Source organism: Sarcophilus harrisii, chromosome 5 (assembly GCF_902635505.1).
Source record: "Sarcophilus harrisii chromosome 5, mSarHar1.11, whole genome shotgun sequence".
NCBI lineage: Eukaryota > Metazoa > Chordata > Mammalia > Dasyuromorphia > Dasyuridae > Sarcophilus > Sarcophilus harrisii.
In genome coordinates, this window is record NC_045430.1 from 183,579,529 (window position 1) to 183,600,037 (window position 20,509).

General features: G+C 33.9%; 1 protein-coding gene across 9 annotated transcripts in view; it reads left to right on the forward strand.

The window, feature by feature from the left end:
- AGBL3 (ATP/GTP binding protein like 3) overlaps window positions 1–20,509 on the forward strand; it is a 115,364-nt gene that overhangs the window by 40,059 nt on the left and 54,796 nt on the right. For 5 of the 9 annotated variants that reach the window (XM_031939101.1, XM_031939102.1, XM_031939103.1 and 2 more), the window contains exons 6-11: window positions 6,570–6,720; window positions 8,890–9,669; window positions 12,662–12,824; window positions 16,362–16,488; window positions 17,934–18,034; window positions 19,248–19,372. In XM_031939101.1, coding sequence (XP_031794961.1) covers window positions 6,570–6,720; window positions 8,890–9,669; window positions 12,662–12,824; window positions 16,362–16,488; window positions 17,934–18,034; window positions 19,248–19,372 — 1,447 coding nt within the window. Of the gene's footprint in view, window positions 1–6,569; window positions 6,721–8,889; window positions 9,670–12,661; window positions 12,825–16,361; window positions 16,489–17,933; window positions 18,035–19,247; window positions 19,373–20,509 lie in introns of those variants that run through there. The other 4 variants (XR_004229693.1, XM_031939106.1, XR_004229694.1 and 1 more) reach the window with 3 other exon arrangements.

Genomic DNA, 20,509 nt, shown 5'->3' on the forward strand with positions numbered 1-20,509 from the left:
GATGACCAGTAGATGTTAAATACATTAAAATATAAATTAGATACACAATAAGTATACATGACCAAAACATTATTTTGCTGTACAAAAGAATCAAATCTGAAATATTGTACAATTAACTTGTGAAGGAAATCAAAAAATGCAGGGTGTGCATAAATATAGGGTTAGAATTCAATGTAATGGTTTTAGTCATCACCAGAGTTCTTTCTCTGGGTAGCTAAGTTCAGTTCATTACTGCTCCATTGGAAATGATTTGGTTGATCTCATTGCTGAGGATGCCAGGTCCATCAGAACTGGTCATCATATAGTATTTGTTGAAGTATATAATGATCTCCTGGTCCTGCTCATTTCACTCAGCATCAGTTGTTAAGTCTCTAGGCCTTTCTAAATCATCCTGTTGGTCATTTCTTACAGAACAATAATATTCCATAATATTCATATACCACAATTTATTCAGCCATTCTCCAACTGATGGGCATCCATTCAGTTTCCAGTTTCTAACCACTACAAAAGGGCTGCCATAAACATTCGTGCACATACAGGTCCCTTTCCTTCTTAATCTCTTTGGGATATAAGTTACAGTAGTAACGCTGCTGGATCAAAGGGTATGCACAGTTTGATAACTTTTTGAGCATAGTTCCAAACTACTCTCCAGTATGGTTGGATTCATTCACAACTCCACCAACAATGCATCAATGTCCCAGTAAAACTTTTCTCTTAAAGCCAATTCTGATGGTAGTAAGATGCCCATTACATTCATCCCCTTCCATTCTTTCTCTCAGATATAATAGGTTTCCTTTGCCTCTTCATGAGATGTAGTACACTTTACCCTTTTTCTGGTAATTCTTTCCACCTCTAGTTTCTAGAACAAGGTATACATGTTTCTTTTCTTTTATGCAGAAATATATTCCCAAAGATTTCTTTACCTTTTTGGGTTCTCTTGAGTTTCTATTTGTAAATCAAACTTTTTTAAGTTCTTTTTTTCATCAAATAGATGAAATTACTTATTTCGTTGGATGACATTTCTTCCCTGAAAGGATGCTCATTCTGGCTGGGTATTTTCAGTTGCATCCGAGTTCCTTAGTCTTTGAATACCTGTTCAGCCCTTTGACCTTTAATGGATGCTGTTAGATCCTGGTAATTTATTGTGGCTCCTCTATATTTTGAATTGGGTTTTCCTGCGCTTGCAGCATTTTTCCTTGTCTGGGTTTCTGGCATTTGCCATTATTTTCTTGGTGTTTTGATTTGGGTTCCTTTCAGTGGTGATCATTAGATTCTTTCAATGTCTATTTTACCCTCTGTTTCTATACTTCTGGGATTCTCTTTTGATAATTTCCTGGAAAATAGTGTTCAGGCTCTTTTTTCATCATATTTTTCTGGAGTCCAATAATTCTCAGATTGTCTCTCTGAACCTATTTTCCAGGTCTGTTGTTTTAAAAAGTATTTCACTTTTTTCCATTGTTTCCATTTTTGGTCTTATTGACTGATTCTTGTCTCCTCGAGTCACAATCCATTTGTCAATTCTGTTTTCAATGAAGTATTTTCTTACTCCTTTTAAATATCTTTCCTAATTGTCAATTGAGTTGTTTTGTTCTATGGATTTTTCCATTTGCCATTTTATTTTTAAAGGCTTTTTTCTGTTTCCAGTTCATTAATCCTATTTTAAAGTTTGATTTCTTTTCCTCTGTCTTTAAATGGTGGGATGACTTCTCCGACTCTCTTGCAAGCTTCCCTCCTTTCCCATTTTCTTCTAGCTCTCTTGCAGAGCCTTTTAATTTCCTTCTTGAGATTCATCTGTGCTGAGAACAGATGATCTCTCCTTTAGGGATTCACCTGGAGACAGTCTGTTTTTAGTTCCTCAGAGATTAAAGTCCGCTCTCTATCATGAAACTCAATGGTTAGTCCTTTCAATTTTTTGCTCATTTATCAAAGAATCAAAGGAAAACCTGAAAGAAAAAGAAAAAAAAAAGAAAACTCTCACAAAGATGGCTGAGATCACCACCAGGTCTGCTCCTGGAAGGCTATCTGGAGCTCTGCTTGCCGCTGCCCTCAGCCTGTGCCCAATCTAAAACCTTCCCTGCCCTCAAGCAAAAACAGACCTTTCTTGGTGAATTTCAAGGATGTCTTCTCTTGGTAACTATTTGTGGAGTTTTTTTCAGTCAAGCATTAATTCAGAGGCTTGTCATGAAATGGATTCTGAGAGAAAACACGGAGCTTACATAGCTGTGTGCCTCCTCTCCGCCATCTTGGCCGGAAGTCCTACTTGGAAGATATTAAGATATTTTTCTTTTTTAGGATAATAGTACGAGGAAAAAAGTTTAAATTGCAGTAAGAGGGACCTAAATTGGACATGAGTAAAAATTTTCTAATGATGAAGCTTGAGTTGTTCTTGATAGTGTCAAAAGAAAATCTTTATTTGGGCTTTTTCCTTCAATAATGAAACAAACTCGGGTAGAAAATTATAAAGGAGTTTATTGTAGCACTAAAGGCTAAAGGAAGTTGAATGTATTGAGGCAAGGAAATTTAAACCTCACACTTTTTAGAGAGAAATTTCATAAGAGAAAGACAAGCCTGATAGCATGTTTCCAAAAGGGAAAAGACCATTGCACCTCAGCTACTTGATCAGTACAAGCAAGATTTAGAAACAATGGGGTCACTTGAACTGACTCAGAACAAATTTCAATAATTTTCTCTGTGGTGCTAGCCATACTTATGGCACAGCCTTACAATTAGACCTATATCCTCCTATATCCTCAGCTATAACTTCCCAATCTCTGTTGCCTATAAATGTGGGAGTTAGCTTGGGGAATTCAGTACAAGCACCAAAGAAGGCATTATAAACATAGACAGCATATTCTATGAGAAAAGCCACAGATATTTTAGCCAATGGAAAGTTCTGTACCCCAAATCATCTGGAATTTATAGACTTGCAGTTCAATATAGTCACTTTTCAGCTATTCACAGGTATGCAAATGGTAGGGTTCCCACTTTCATCCCACTTTTATCACAGTTTTTCTCCATGAGGAGTTTGACTCTTAATAAGAAAGGCAACTAAAAATTGTACAAAGGGCCACTACATAAGCACCATGGGCAAAACATGACCAACAAACTTGGTGTACGAGAGCCTTAGAATTCCCACAGTATCATTTGGACAAGCAGAAATGATAATAAGCAGCTTACAGAATAGGTGACAGTTCCATAAGGTGCACACAGTAAATTTTTTATCTTTGAAGACACTTTTATATCTTTATACTTTTCTTTGAGGATGTAATTATTATCCTGAAAGAATGAAACAAAACTGTTAACAAGTGGATGAAGGGCAGCCTAAGAACTTATTTACTTAGATGTTCAGGATAAGGGATTGACCACAAATTCAGATTAAATACTATCTTTCATAATTATATCCTATTACAGTAAATTGGATAATTTAAATATGCTAATTAAAATATTTTTATATAATAAATTCTTCTGCCATGATAAAAGGAAAAGGGAGGAACATGATTATGATATCAATACTGTTAAGACAAAAGCCATAGTGAGGAAACTTCCCTTAGCTCTATTTGATTCAAGGTATGAGTCATATTCCACAGCCAGCATTGCAGCAGAGTTCCACATTTATTCACAGGGTATCAAATGCAAAGTTTAGAATTAACCAGGTGGGAAATTTTCCTATTCAGAATGGAAGTAGCTCAAAAAGAAACTGAATCAAGAGGATTCTTCCTTTGCCTATACTTTTGCCTCAACTTTTCCCAGGTGCATGTCACCTCTCCCAGCAGACTGGTAAACATATACCTGAAAGAAAAGCAAAAATGGAAACAAGAGGGTCATTTGAACTGATTTAGCACAAATTTCAGTAACAGGATTATTAGAATAATAAATTACGAAAATGCTTTAAGGCAGTGAATTTGGATTTAGGGTCACAAAATCATAAGTTTACAGGGAAAGGAGACCTAAAAAGTTATCAAATATAAACCACTCATTTTATCAATGATGAAACTGAGGCTTGTGGAGGATAAATGACTTTTCTAAACTCATAGAGTAAATGATAGAGTGAAGATTACTACCCACATTCTCTGACTCTAAATCCATCCCTCTTAGCATTTCATCACTATGTCATAAAATCAGTTTCATTTTATGCAAAAAATTGGAAATATTTGTATCATAAGATTAGTATTAGTTTTAAGATTAGTAGATTTCTATCAATCTATAGAGTGTGACTCTCAAACCTTTTGGTCTCAGATCCCTCTTCCTCTATTAAAATTATTAAGAACCCCAAAGAGCTTTTGTTTATGTGGTTTATATCTATAAATATTTAAATGTTCATTTAAAAATAACCCTATTCCAGGTTAATATAAAAATCTTTTTAATGAAAAATAGTTCAATTTTCTAATTGATGAAAAAAATTATAATTGTAAATTTTATATTGTTTGATGTTATAGTTTGAGGTTGTAATTATAATGATGACTCCAATATAGTCATACAGGCTAAGTGATCCTAATGCCCATAAGAGCATATAGGCCTAAGTCAGCCACATTTGTACTTTTCCACTGTTCTTATCTATTATCTGTCTGACACATAATACTTTCAGTTTTTGAGTGGACGAACCTCTTGGCCTGCTTCAGAGGTCCTGAGTCATTCTTCTGCTGCCTTAGATAGCTACATAAAGACATTGTGGTCTACATAAAGAAATTGTTTCTACTTGAGCCTCACCTAAGCCTGGTATTGTGACCCTGAGGACTTCTCCATTACATCTGGATCTGATTAGTAAAGCCTTCCCCTATATTTTGGTGCCAATTACCTGTTCTCAACAAAACCTATTCGTAGTGTACATGATTTTGCTACCTGAACCCCAACTTTGAACATGTCTTCTCCCTTCCCCTTATGCTGACTGTTTCTTGTGTCCATGGGGACAAACTTCTCTCTATATCAGTATATATTATATGTTTATATGTTTTTATTTGCTGCGTTGCATAAAAATAAAGCTCTTATTTATATCAGCTTCCTGATTTCCAATTTCCTGAAAATTCTTTGCTTTTAATTTGAATAGTGAAGTCAAGTAAAGCAAGTGACACTGTTATACATATTTTTGCAAATCTCTTTAATATCTGGCTTAATAGAAGAGAGTTTATATTCTCATACCTACTTTTGCATTCAATCCATGTAATATGTTGTTTTGATTTAATTATGTGAAGATAACCCAGCCTTACAAAGATATGTAGTTGAAAAATACTTTAGGCAAATGGCAATATCATATTATTTGGGAAATAGTTTTTAATCTCATGGATGCCCTGAAACAATTTCGGGGACTCCCCCAAATACCTACAGATGCCATATTTTAAGAATTGCCTATAAAGAAACTTCTATCACTATATCCATGGGATTTTGTTCTTGTCCTGTTCTATTTAATTTCTGCATCAGTGAATTAGATAAATAAAAAGATAGAGGTGACATGCTTAACAATTGGAGTGTAACAGTATAAATCTGGGAAACATAGATAATATGTTACACTGTGTAGATCTCAAATTTCTTTCAGTTAGACTCTAAATTGATTGATTAGGTATAAAATTTGTCTAGACCAGTCTTCATGAATAAAAACTTTGAAGGCCCTAATTGAGTGCAAATTTAGAATGATAGTATGTTACAATGGACAAAATTGCTAATTTTGCCTTGAGTTTCATTAATAAAAGTATAATTCCCACAATTAGGGGGATACTACTTTATTCTGAAGCAAGGCAACCACATCTGGAATCTTGTGTTCATTTCTGGGTGCCACATTTTTAGAAAGACAGACATCGATGAGTAAGAGTGTATCCAAAGGAGAATAGCAATGATCAGACTCAATAATAAGTATCCAAAGGAGAATAACAATGATCAGACTCAATAATAAGGCATATGAGGAACAGTTTAGCTTGCAGAAGATAAAAATTGGACAAGGGAGAGGGATATAATTCTTCAAATATTTGAAAGACTTCCAATGTTTGTCATGTTAAATATAAGTTTTACTCTTCTAAATCTAAAAATATGAGTACCAACAGGTAAAATTTGTAGGCAAGCAGATTTTTTGCTCAATATAAGGAAGAATTTAATAATAGGGTGGTTCAGATATGGAATGAAATACCTCATGAGTTTCCTACACCATAGATGCTTTACTAGCTAGACTCTGGGTTTACTAGGCAATTAGGAAACTTATAGAAGTCATTCATCAGGTGGAAGTTGGGCTAACTGATCTTTCATATCCTTCCCAATTCAAAGATTCCAGATAGGATTGTCTTAAAGATGAAGAATAGATGTAATCATCTTAGGAGGTCCATTTTAAAAGTATTTGATTTGCATTCGAGTGATGCAAGATAAAGTCGAGTATATATTCTGAAAATTCTATTTTCAGAAGATGAAATGTTGAATCCTTAAAGTGGTTTACTCTTAGGCATTCTTTTGATTAAAAAATGTAAATTACATAGAGTTTTAAGGAGAGTATACAACTTTTATTTTCCTCAAGTCTTAAAATATATTGATGGTAACTTGTGCCATTTCCTACAGACCCTGACATCTGTTTGTTTTGCTTCCCTTATCAGCTTACAAAGGCCGCTGTTTCTTGTATTCTCGAATAGGAGGTATCAGATCTCTTCAGAAGCACTCAGAAATTCTACCTGTGGAGGATTATGACAACACTTTGATATTTGAAGCCAGGTTTGAAAGTGGTAATCTGCAAAAAGTGGTCAAAGTGTAGGTTTTAAAATTCCTTTGATTTGAGAAAATAGAACATCAGCTAGCTTAGGGCACTTCTTTGAATAGTAGGGTCTTCAGGGGCTATTACAATGATCTGTACATGTTAAAATCAAATTTCCCAAAGAGCATTTTGAGTCAGCCAATTAATAAGCATTTATTAAAGATGTACTAAGTATGAGGCATGGTACAAGCACTAAAGATACAGAAAAAGGTAAAAAACAGTCTGTTTTCAAGGAGTTCACAGTCTATTGAGGAGACACTATATATAAAGAACTATGTACAAACCAGCTTATATTCAGGATAAGTTAGAAGTTGTCAACAGAGACAAGGCATAATTCAGGAGGACTAGGAAAGGTTTCCTGTGGAAAGTGGATTTTAGCTGGACCTTGAAAGGAGTTAAGGAAAAGTGATGGTGATGAGAAGGGAGACCATTTTGGAGGGTCCAACTAGTGAAAATACCTAGAATTGAGAGGTAGAATATCTTGTTCAAGAAACAGCATGGATGGTCACTGGATCCCAGAGTATCTGTAACAGTGTAAGAAAACTAGAAAGTTTGAAGGGGAAATTGAGAAGAAGGTTATGAAGGGCACTGAATATCAAACATAGTTTTTTTTTTTTGTATTTGATCCTGGATGTGGTAGGGAAATCCAGAAGCTTATTGAGGAGGTAGTAATGATGATGTGGCCAAACCTGCTCCTTGGGGAGATCACTTTGACAGTTGAGAAAAGGAAATTAGAATGGAGAAAGATGTGTAGCAGACAGACCAACTAGCAATCTCTCAACATAATCTAAGTAAGAAGAGATGAAGGTCTACACCCCAGTGTCAGAGAAGAGAAGGAAGTATGTATAAGAGGTAAAGGTAAAATTGGTAAGCCTTGGCAAAAAATTGAATTAAGGTGGAGGGTGGGGTGATGAGAAAGAATCAGGTATTGAAGATGGCACCTAAGTTACAAGGTGACTAGGAGGATAGTGGTATTCTCAAGAATAACTGTGAAGTTAGGAAAGAAGAAGGGTTTGGGGAGAAAGATAGTGATTTCATTTTTGTACATGATGAATTTAAGATACCTACAGGATAGTCATTTTGAGATATCTAATAGGCAGTTGGAGGCACAAGAGTGGAAGTCAACAGAGATGGGGGGGGGAACAAATAAATATGACTCATCAGCACAGAGATAATCCATGAGAGCTAATAAGATTATTAAGTGAAATATTATAGAGAAGAGGATCCAAGATAAGGTCTCCTGGGACATCCAGGATCTGGATTAAGACCCGTCAAAGAAGACTGAAAACCAGGAATAGGAAAGGAAAAGATTTAAATTTGTTGCTTTTATGGAACAGGCATTCCAAGGGATAGGTAACTTTAGGACACTGGGGCAAGAAGCAGATGGAGGGAAAAGAGAATAAGGGAAAAGGGAGTAGAGATGGACAATGGGGTTTGATTGATGCCAAATTCAGGACCAGAATTTCTGGGTTAGAATATGATCTGGGTGAATTTGTTAATCACTGAGGAAAAAGTATGAAAAATGTCATGTACTCATTTGTGCTCTCAGGATACCAAGCTACTCCCTGAAGAGGAAGCATATAGCTTAAGTAATATTGCCTCTGAATTATTAAAAGAAACAGTTTCCTCAAAATGATTCCATTTTGCCATTATAATGCAATATTTTCCTGTAAATATATTTGCAAGTGTTTTAATTAACTTCTATTCATATATGTATGTGCGTATGTGTATGCATATGAGTGTATGTATGTATATCTTCATATATATGTGGGTCTAAGCTTCTTAACAATTTTGCTTACCAATTTATAACAAATTTCATTTGATAACAAATCAAAGATATGAATTATATTGTTTAAAACCAGTTTTAATTATCTTTATCTAACAACATTAACTCGGTACCTAGTGGAGGTCTGGCCAGCATATCTTTTCTCAAGATGTTTATTGTCTAGTGAGAAGCCTCAAAATTATATCAGTTTTAAAAGGTAGTTCCTTTCCTCAAGAAGGAATGTGACTAGATATAAAGCATTAAATCATGAATTTTAAAAAATTTCTAATACCTTTTTTAAGGTTCCACAATTAGAAGCTAATGGAGGCTAGACAGAAATCTCTTATTTGCCTATGCTAAATGTTGCTTATAACTTGTTTTCCCCATTTTTTTATATTAGTACTGATCATGAATATCAGTTGACTGTGCGCCCTGACCTCTTCACAAGTAGACACACCCAGTGGTATTATTTCCAAGTGACCAACACTCAAGCGGGGATACCCTATCGTTTCACAATTGTCAACTTCACGAAGCCATATAGTCTGTACAATAAAGGCATGCGCCCACTCTTCTATTCTGAAAAAGAGGCCAAGATGAACAATATCGGCTGGCGGCGAACCGGAGACCAAATCAAGTACTACAGGAACAACATCGGGCAGGAGGGGCGCCCGTCCTTCTCCCTCACGTGGACTTTCCAGTTTCCTCATGACAAAGACAGGTGTTACTTTGCTCACTGCTACCCGTACACGTACGCCAACCTGCAGGACTACCTCTCCCGCATCGCCAATGACCCCAAGCGGTCGCAGTACTGCAAGATCCGTGTGCTGTGCCACACGCTGGCTAGGAACATGGTGTACGTTTTAACCATCACCACCCCTCTGAAGAGCACCGAATTAAGAAAGCGGAAGGTGGTGATTTTGACAGCGAGAGTACACCCGGGAGAAACGAACAGTTCTTGGATCATGAAAGGCTTCCTGGATTACATTTTAGGAGATTCAAGTGATGCCCAGCTGCTGCGGGATACTTTTATCTTCAAAGTGATACCTATGCTGAACCCAGATGGCGTGATTGTGGGAAATTACCGATGCTCTTTGGCTGGACAGGATCTAAACCGCTGCTACACGTCTATCCAAAAGGACTCCTATCCCTCTGTTTGGTACACCAGGAATATGATTCGTAGGTAAAATCAGTCTCACTTTATTTAGCAGCTCTGGTAGCCTTCCATACAAGCATTTCTCCCTTTAATTCCACTTAATCGACTGATAGATTTCTTGAGAAGGTTCAGTTATGACTGCTTTTCCTACTAGTCAGTCTTTTTTTTTTTTTTTTCATGGATACCATCTTTCTTGTCACTGACTACATTACTTCCTTAAACCTCCCTTGATCCAAGGGAGTTTAATATTTACTCTAAGGAACTTAAACTCCTTATCTATGAGAAATAATTCCATGGTATAAGAACAGCTTCCATTTCCATTTCTATTATTCCCCAAATAAGTAAAAGAAATTTTTAGAAGAAAATACTTCCTAAATAGTCAGAAACCACACACTTACAGCCTTGGCCTATTTGTAACTGGAATCTTGACTGTAAACTTCAAGAATTCTGTTTCAGGGAAGTAAATGATAGGAAGGTTCTTTAGAACCATTAACCAATCAAGTGTGAAAAGAATCTCACTCTCATGTTTAATAGTCTCAAAAATTCAAAGAGAACTGAAAGAAAGATGATTTGCTGTTTTGGAATAACTAAAGGGAATACTTTTAAGTCCTTTAAGTTTGAAATAAGAATTTAGGTTTCAGATCTCTGGGCAGCCTCTTGGATTTCATGAATTTAGAAATGAAAGTCAAAAGTTCTCAGGGCATACTTGAGTTGTACAAAGACTACTCATGGTCTTTCTTACTTTGGAGAAGCAGTTATTGGGTGCTATGACCCCACTGTAGTTCCTGCCTTCAAAAGAGTTTACATATCTGGTACCTTTCTTGAAAAAACTAGGATTCCCAATTCTGAAGATGATAAAGAGGACTTGGCAAAATTGTTTTAACCTTATGCTAGCTACTTAAAGTTTCTTGATATTAATTAGTTTACTTTGTAAGAATGTCAGAAGAGGGAATATATTGAAATAGCAAGTTTAGTTTTTCAACAGTCTTCATGTGAAAACTTTATATTTCAAACACTTCTATAGGCATGTACATTGGGAGTAAGCAAGGAAGAATTGGTAAGCATTTTTATAAGTAAAAAATTTTTGAAAACTATTTGCAAGTGATTCATATTATATGAAATACTGAAGTCAGTGGTGCTGCTTCACTTCAGAAGAAGCAAATGTCCAGCAAATGAAGAATTGAGCAGAGGAAGAGACCTTTAGGTAGAACATATGAAATGAAACTAGTAAAATTTCAGAATCTTTGTCTAATATGATACTTCTTCAGGCTGTGTTAACAAAATTAACATCTTAAAACATATAACTATAATTCACACTAATCAAAAACTATCATGCCATAGGGTTTGGTCTTTTTAGACCACTAGTTGTTCAGCACTATTAACAGCAAGGTTAATAGTGCTCCTGTTAATTAATACTTATTAACTCCATTTCCATCTCCTACATGGAAACACTATAGCAGAAGACAGCTTCCAGGTTAGGATTAAATGTAGTGTTGAGATCACACAACTGATTCATATTGAGCATACAGCCCATTAAAATCCATAGATCTTTCTCATGAATTATATAGTTACAACTTTCTCATTTTATAGTCATTGATTTTGTGAACTCTAATGTAAGACTGAACATATTTTTCTTAACACTTCCATTTTATTAGATTTGGCCAAACATTCTGGACTGTCAAAACATTTTTTGGATCCATTCCTTATTCTTACCAGCTTTGTGACATCTGCAAGCCTGATAAATGTGTAACTTATACCTTTATCCAAATCTCTGATAAAAATATTAAATAATGCAGAAACCAAGGAAATGTCCTTGACCACATTGCTGGGGTTGATACCAATCACTTATTGACTACTTTTGGAGCCCTTTATTCACTTAGTTCTAAACCCACCTAGTTCAGATCACTCCCACAAAGACAGAATAAAACTTTATTTTGAAATACTTTGCCATAATCCAAGTATAGTATATCTGTGCCATTCTTCTGATCTACCATTTTGTAACCCTGTTAAAAAAGGAAATGAGATTAAACTGACACAACCCATTATTAATGATGTTATAACAGTGATCACTCCTGTTATAATGGAAAGCGAGCTGAATTTGGTGCCAGAGTTCATATTCTAGTATTGCTATATTCAAGAAATTCTAGTCTTACTATATTCAAGAAAGCATATGCAAATATTTAACTTATCTGGGCCTTAGTTTCCTTAGCTGTTTGTTAAAGGAGTTGGAGGTTCTTTCTATCTCCAACTGTATGAGCTACATAATCCATAAATCCTTATAAACTGCCCCTTTGTTAATATGCTATAAAAATTTGCTGGTAATTGAAGCCAACCTCATTGGCCTACAGTTTGTAGATTATAGGTCTCTATTAGTCCTGATTTTCTAAAAATAATAATATATGCCCATATTGATTTATGGTACAAGGTAATTTGTGATCAAGTATCAAATGAGTGGCATAGACATTAATAAGTACTACAAGTTCAGAGGAGGGAGAAATCCCTGAGTTGAAATGATCAGGAAAGATTCATAGAGAAAATAAGAAAACTGCATCTTGAAATATGGGAATAATATTCAAATTGATAGAGAACTAACAACCAAGTCCAGATAAAGCATAGGTTCTGGGATTGGAATAAGCAAGATTAGTTTGTGGAAAGCAATGGACAGGAATAATGGGAGAAAGATCATGTTAAGGAATAGTGAAGATGGAAAATTCGATTAGAATTAAAATGAGCAAAAGGCTTTGAATGCCTTAGTAAAAAATTTGGATTTTATTCTTTAGATGACTAAAGGAAGTAGCATAATGAAAGTAAATTATTAGCAATACATAGGATGACTTGAAATAGGGAGCTATTAAAAACAGAAAAACCAGAAAGCTTTATTTAAAGCTTTTATTTATTTTTTTATTTTTAAACTCCTTTTTTTCAGATTTTTAAAAATCAAGTGATCCTGATTCAATATGTCGAAGAAAACTGAAGAGTCAATGTTTTAGCTATCATATTTCCTTTTTCTTCTTTGCAGATTAATGGAAGATCGGGAGATTCTCCTATATTGTGACCTCCATGGTCACAGTAGGAGAGGGAATATCTTCATGTATGGCTGTCAGAATAATTATGAACATAAAGAGTTGTGCTTAGAGCAACGAGTATTTCCATTTATGCTGAGCAAGAATTGTCCAAACAAAGTAAGTATGTCAGGTTTTCTTTACTGTTTTGAAAATAACTCATATTGGCCAATGGAATGTATAGTATTAAAAATAATTTTTAAAATATATTAAATGTTTTATAAAGTCAAGACTCAGAGAACACTTAGACTATTTTAAAGCCAATATTTTAAGAATAATAAATTGGAGTGGGAGAATAGACCAATTATCATTCCCTCTAAACTTAAAAAGTTTTGGATCCTTTAATTCATTCAACATTTAACTGAATAATAGCTTAATGCAGTATTCTATTCTAAGGATACAGAGATAAAAATGAAATAATCCCTTTCTTCATGGAGTTTATATTTTCCCAATGGAGAAAACATATTCACAGTTCATACAAAATGCATATAAAGTAATTGGGGTAGGGGGAAAGGAAAGTCACAATGGCAAGAATCAGAAAAGACTTCATATAAGAGGTAGCCCAGGAGTTGACCCTTGTAGAAAGCTAGAAATTTTAACAAGTGAAAGTGAGGAAATAATGCATTCTAAGAATAGCAAACAGTTTATTCAAAGGCACAGAGATGGAAGATGAAATATCATTTAAGTCCTATTTGGCTGGAATAGAATACATGAGAAGAAGCAATGTGAAATCAGACGAGAAAGATAGGTTGGAGAGATTGTAAAAAGATTTAAAATTTAAAGCTTTTTTTTTTTTTAAAAAAAAGAGTTTGTGTTTTAACCTACAAGTCATGGAAAATCCCTGAAGATTTTTGAACATGACAGCAGTACACCCAATCCTTTTCTTTGAAAATTACCAATTTGACAGCTTTGTGGAAGATAAATTGGAAGGAGAAGTATCTGGAAATGAAGGCTATTTCAGTAGTCCCACTGAAGGATAATGGGGACCTGATGGTTGAATAATCGAATGACTGAATGAATAAAAAGGAGACACATATGAGAAATAAAAGTTGTGGAAGTTTAATTGATAAGACTTGGTATCATATTGGATATAGGTAGGAAGAAGAAAGGATATAGGAGGAAGAAGTAAAGACTGATGCTATAATTGCTTCACACAGCATGTAGGCACCTACTTGATCCCTGTGCTGACTCACTAAATTGACTGTAAGCATTAAAATGTTTTAAATATTGTACATTTACAATGTGGCTATTGAGAAGACTTAAGGAATCACAATGGTAGAAGTGCCTTCAATAGAAAAAGAGAAAATAGAAAGAGGAGTGAATTAGGGGTAGGGTGGAAGAGATCTAAAAGTCTATCTTAGACATGTTAAGTTTGTTAATCATGGGACATCCAGTTGGAGATGTTCATTATGCATTTGGTAATTTGGAACTGATGTTCAGGAGAAAGACTGGGACTAAATGAATATATTCTTCTAGGAATCATCTGCATAAGGGTAATAATAATAATAATAATTCAATAATCCATGACATCTTATGAGATCACCAATAGAAAGATGTAAATAGAAGAAATAAGAGAATCTAGAACACAGCCTACTACTTTTTTGAGATGTAAAAATTTAACTATTCCTAAAGAATACTAATAGTTAACCTTTACAAATAAAAAAAAAATGAAAATCCCAATGAATCTTTCATTGAGATTCTGAAGAAACTTCTTTGCTGAATATGGATGTGAAATATCTATACATATGATATATAAATATCTACTTGGTCAGTTCTGCTATAATTTGACATATACATTGCCAAAAAGTATTGAGCTATGCAAAATTGTAAAATAAAAACCACAGAGTTTATGGAGGGAAATTGGGATAAAGCCAATGCTCAAAAACTTTGTAAATGACATTTTTAAAAAAAAGATAAACTAACAAAAAGGATAGCTTAGTTTTATACCTGTTAAGTGGATAAAAATTTCATAAATACCATGATAAATAGTGAGTTCCCATCCTTAGGGAGCAAGTTGGACTGGTTACAGGCTTGGATTTAAAACTCTACATCATCGGCAAAAATTTGAAAGGGGACTGGAGAGGACAGGAGAACTGTCCTCTGTCCGCAGCTTCTCTTGCATGAAAAGTGACATAATAAATATGCCACTTTACCTTGACAAAGAACTGAAGTTCACTTGAAGTGAATATCAGAAGGATTATACCTTGTGAATTATTGTGAAATAGTGATTTTCTGAGTTCTCTTGCTCTATATCTCTAAAAAAAATCTGACAGAAGTAAACTTGAAAATCAAATTTGCACTCAAAATGTTTCCTACCATATTAGTTAAATTGGAACAAATTTGCATTTTTTAAACAAGTGTCATAGCAGAATTGAGTAATTATATATGTTTCAGACCTTTGAACTAATTAGACCTCTTCCCCAGTCAATTTAGATCAGCAATTCTTTTGAAACTTAAGAGTCTTAGAGCTGAAATTCCTAAGATTTTTTTATGTCATGGACCCCAGTCTGATGAAACTTATGGATCTCTTCAAAATGTTTTTAAATGTATAAAACAAAATGCATTGCATTACAAAGGGAACCAATTACATTGAATATGATTATTAAATTTTTTAAGCACTCTTGTCTTAAGAGTTTCCTGGGGCACTGAAAAGTTAGATGATTTGCTCTGGGTCATGCAGATTGTATATGACAGACAGTACATGACCCAAGATCTCTATGGCTTCAAGGCAAGTTACCTGTCCACTAGAGAATACTGGCTATCATGTGATTGCCATAATGTTAACCAAAAACAACTACATGGATGGCCACCTGTATTATAGTGGCTCACAGTTCTGACATGGGCAATTGGGCACATACTTACCCTCTGTGCTACCTTAGTATATCGACCATGAGCATTAAAAACTGTTTTAAATATTATTAACTTAAGATGTGACAATTACAGGGCCCACGTGTGCAAAAAATGTTTGTGGCATCCCTTTTTGTAGTGGCAAGGAACTGGAAACTGAGTGGATGCCCCTCAGTTGGGGAATGGCTGAATAAGTTATAGGATATGAATGCAATGGAATATTATTGTTCTATAAGAAACGATCAGCAGATTGATTCCAGAGAGGCCTGGAGAGACCTACATGAACTGATGCTAAGTGAAATGAGCAGAATCAGGAGATCATTGTACATGGCAACAAGAAGATTATACAATGATCATCTCTGGTGTATATGGCTCTTTTCAACAATGAGATGATTTAGGTCAGTTCCAATGGTCTTGTGATGGAGAGAGCCATTTACATCCAAAAAAGAGGACTATGAGGGCTGAATGTGGATCACAACATAGTATTTTCACCTTTTTTATTGTTATTTTCTTGCTTTTTGTTTTCTTTCTCATTTTTTCCCTTTTTGATCTTTTTTCTTGTGTGTAAAACCCAGAGTTTTGCACAGATGAATATTGAAAATTATCTATGCATATGTTTTAAAAATAAAAAACTTTTAAAAATAAAGTAAAAACATAAAAAAATGTGAATATTGGAAAGATTCAAGAGATCACAAACTTTCTTTAAAACTATTCCAAAATTCTAGTGAGAATTAGCATTTTATGCAATTTGCTTGAATTTTTAACACACTATCCCTAAACATCATTAGTATTTTATGTGGTTTTTTTCAGTTTTCCTTTTCAGCTTGTAAGTTTGTTGTTCGGAAGAGCAAAGAAGGAACAGGAAGAGTAGTTATGTGGAAAATGGGAATCCATAACAGCTTTACCATGGAGGCTACATTCTGTGGCTCAACTCTTGGTAAGATACTATTCACACATATATGTAAGGATCATGAACTAAAACATTGTTAAAATATGAAAATAAAAGTGGAAGTTAATTTGTCAGTTAATAAATTTCTTCTTAAAATGTATCACTAATAAGTGTTGTCAATATAATGTATACTATAATACAATAGCCATAATATTCATTTTATAATTACTCATGTTGTCACCTTCTCTCAGAAAGTTTTTAGTTTTTTAAATATGAGCTAACAATAATACCAGTAATTGGGGATTTGTATAGTCCTTTTTAATTTTGCAAGGTACTTTACATGTTTTATCTAATTTAATCCTTGCAACAACTCTGGAAGGTACATGGCACTATTTTTCTCTTTTGACAGAAGAGAAAACTAAGGATAAGGATTTAGGGACTTGTTCAGGGTCACACAGATAGTAAGTATTTGAGGCAGGATTTGAACTATCCTCTTTGGTTTTTATTGTTTATCTTACATAGGAATATTGAGTTCATGGTTTTCAAGAAAACAAAACACCAGAATATAGTTTACTATTTATAGGACAATAGCAGTATAAAGAGAGAGATCTTATTGGCTTTTACTAAAATGGCAACATTTGAATTTATTTCCCTAACCTATAAAAACTATGTTCTATTGTTTTTGTTTTTGTTGTTGGGTTTGTTTTGGGGTTTTGTTTGTTTATTGGTTGGTTGGTCTGGTCATGTCATCAGTGTACAAACTCCAAATGAGGAACTTAACAATACACCAATGCCTGGAGCTATGAGCTCAGTGACTCACCTCTTCCTTTTACTTAATTTTTTCTTTTTTCCTTTTTCCTGGAACAGGGCCTAAGTTATATTATTCTTCCAATCAAAATCATAACCCCATCCCCTGATCCAATATTCAAAGGGAATAAGGGAATTAAAAGAAGAGAAACTAAGTCTTAATTCAGCTAAGAGACACACAAAAAAATACATTCTCAAAATAATACATATACATATACACATATACAATTCACTATATATTATCTGAATGTACTTATAATTTACTTTGCAAATGTCAAATGATAAAAAATTATGTTAGTTGGTAATGAAAAAATTTTCTCAAAGAAGTAATTCTTCCTAGTCTTTGCACAAAATAATTGTTGAGGACAATTAGGGACACTGTGTATTGTTTACATCTCTTAGCCAGTTTTCCCCAACACCTACTAATATGTATCACATATATGTGTACATGCCCCTGTTTAGCTATTATGCATTCTGACTTTCAACATTGCAGTCAGTTGAGGAGAAATAATAGGATAGTATTACACAACTATTATAGAAATCTGTCAACCTATTCTAAAACCAAAGGAAACCAAAGGGGAAAGTTCCTGGAAGGTAATATAATTTATTTATACTATTTTTTCAGCTACTAGATAGGCTTATGAAATTTAATTCTCATGGGTGTATAAGCTCTTTGATTTTTTTAGGTAATAGACGAGGTACTCACTTCAACACAAAAGACTTGGAGTCTATGGGATATCATTTTTGTGATTCTCTTTTAGACTATTGTGATCCAGACCAAACAAAGGTAAGAAAAGTCCATGAAAACATGAATCATAACAAAGCTCATTTCTTAGAAGGCATAACCTTGTCTATAGCTGTATATTTCATTTAGTAATCTAAAAGGACGTAGAGGGAGTTTTTTGTATCTCTCGATGTCAATCTAATAAATTCCACTGTTTTTATCAGTAGAGCCCTGGTGTTTTAAGTAAATACAATGTACATCAAGCGTGTAAACCACCTGGATAAAGAAGTTCAAATAAAACAATTAGAGGAAAAATAAAGGAATTCCCTTTTGTCATTAAAGCTAGGCAGAGAATTCTTAAACAAGGGAGAAAGGTCATCAAAAATGACAAAATAAACTTTTTATTACATAACATTTAAAAGCTATTGCATGAAGAAAATCAATGAAAATAGAGTGAGGAACACTATCAAGTGGAAATATTTTCATCAATTATGACTGATAAAAGTCTGATATCAAAAACATATGGATATTTGACATAAATATGTTATCAGTAACCATTCTCCAAAGTGACAAAAGATTATTAATAATTTTCAAATAGTATAGAAAATTATAAAGGATCATATGAAAATGTTTCCAGTCATTAATGGTAAGAGAAATGTATGTTAATATTTTGAAATTCTATCACTTACATTACAGTTTAGCAAATATATTTTTCTTAAAAAAAACAGGAAATCAATGTTGGGGGGAATGTGGGAAAATAATCATTCAGTTTTAGTAGAATTGTAAATTACTCTAAGTGTTCTATATATCTATTTGGAATTGTACAAAGTTACTAGACTGTTTATAACTTCTGGCTCAGTAATCCCATTACTGGGCATATACCATAAAGAGACCAAAGACCTCCTCAAAAAAAGAGTTCTTCATACACATGTATATATATGTATACAAATATACATTTTCAAAGCAGCACACTTAAGAGGAACACAGAACTGGAAGTAAAATGTATATCTATTAAAGAATTGCTGAAAAACTAATGTATATAAAATGCAATGGTATATTATTATGCACTAAAAAAATGACAAGTGGGAGGAATTCAGAGAAACTTGGAGAAATTTATATGGACTATTTCAGAGTGCAATAAGCAGAACAATGAGGTTTTTTTTTTTTTTAAAGGGTATCAATAAGAACTTATATTTTGTACAAAGAGAGAGCTATAGTGAGAGCTCTGATGAAATTGTGATTTCTACTTTTAATCAAGATTATAATTTTTTTCTAGTATTTTCAGTGCATGAAAGAATTGGAAGAATTGCAGATGCAGCATTCAGGCATAACAAGCCCAGAAAAAATGCATTATGTTTTAGATGCTTCATTCATAGATGCTGCATTGGATCTAGACTCTAGGTAAGTTGAAGTTATAGAGATAATTATAGTAGATTCAGGAATTTTGAGGAATACAGACCAAAATAAGGCTTAACTAGTAAACTACTAATGAAACTTGTACTTTAAAATAAAGATGTCAATATGCGTATACTTCACCTTACATTATTACTAGACACCAATAGCTCCATTTGCTTCAAGAATTAAATATAATTTCTCCGTTTGAAATTGAAAACTCTTCACAACCAATCCTGTCCTAACTTTTTAGTCTTTATTCCCTTCCTTTTCCTGTATCCTGTGATTCAAGTTTGGATTTTTCATTGTTTCACATTTAATATTCCATTGTCCATCTCCATGCCTTTATACTAGTTGACCTCTATACCTGTAATACATTCCCTCCTCACTTCTTCCCCTTAGAATTCCTGGTCTCCTTCAGAATCCAGATCAAGTGCCAAATTCTTTATAAAATTCTTCTTGGCCATCCTACCTACAAGTGCACAATCTCCCCAGACTACTTTACCACCATTTTGTATATACTCTGTATATATTTTTATGTGTTCACAATGTCTTCAATATCTTCCCTACAAAAAAATGTTATGCTTTTATTTCTATAAGTCTGTTTCAACAGATAATCTTATTCATATACAGTTTGGATTACCTGGTCTCTGAGGTCTTTTCCAATTGTGTCATTCTCTAAACCAAAATAGACTTATTCCTAGTGTCCCTTCATATACCCAATATAGTCATTCTATTTAGTCCATCCTCCAGGAAGATGATGGTGATAATGATATTAATAATATCAATGTTAATAATACCTTACATTTGTATAGTGCTTTAAGTTTTACAAGCTCTTTTCATATACATTGCCACATTTTATAATTATACGAACCCTATGAGATGAGCTAGTCAAGAATTATTCTGTTTCCACAGATGAGGGAATTAATATGTACCTTGACTGTAGCCACATAGCAGCTATTAATTGGTCAAGTGAGTAGTGGAGCCCAATTTTCTGAAAGTATGTATATCCAGGTTTTTTCCCCACTCTCCTAGATAGTTCTGGTATCTACTTTAGTGTGAATGATTTTATTTTCAATGTAGTATTTTTGCCACAGACATATAAATGAATGGTTTTGTTACTTACAAGGTAAACATTATTGGAAT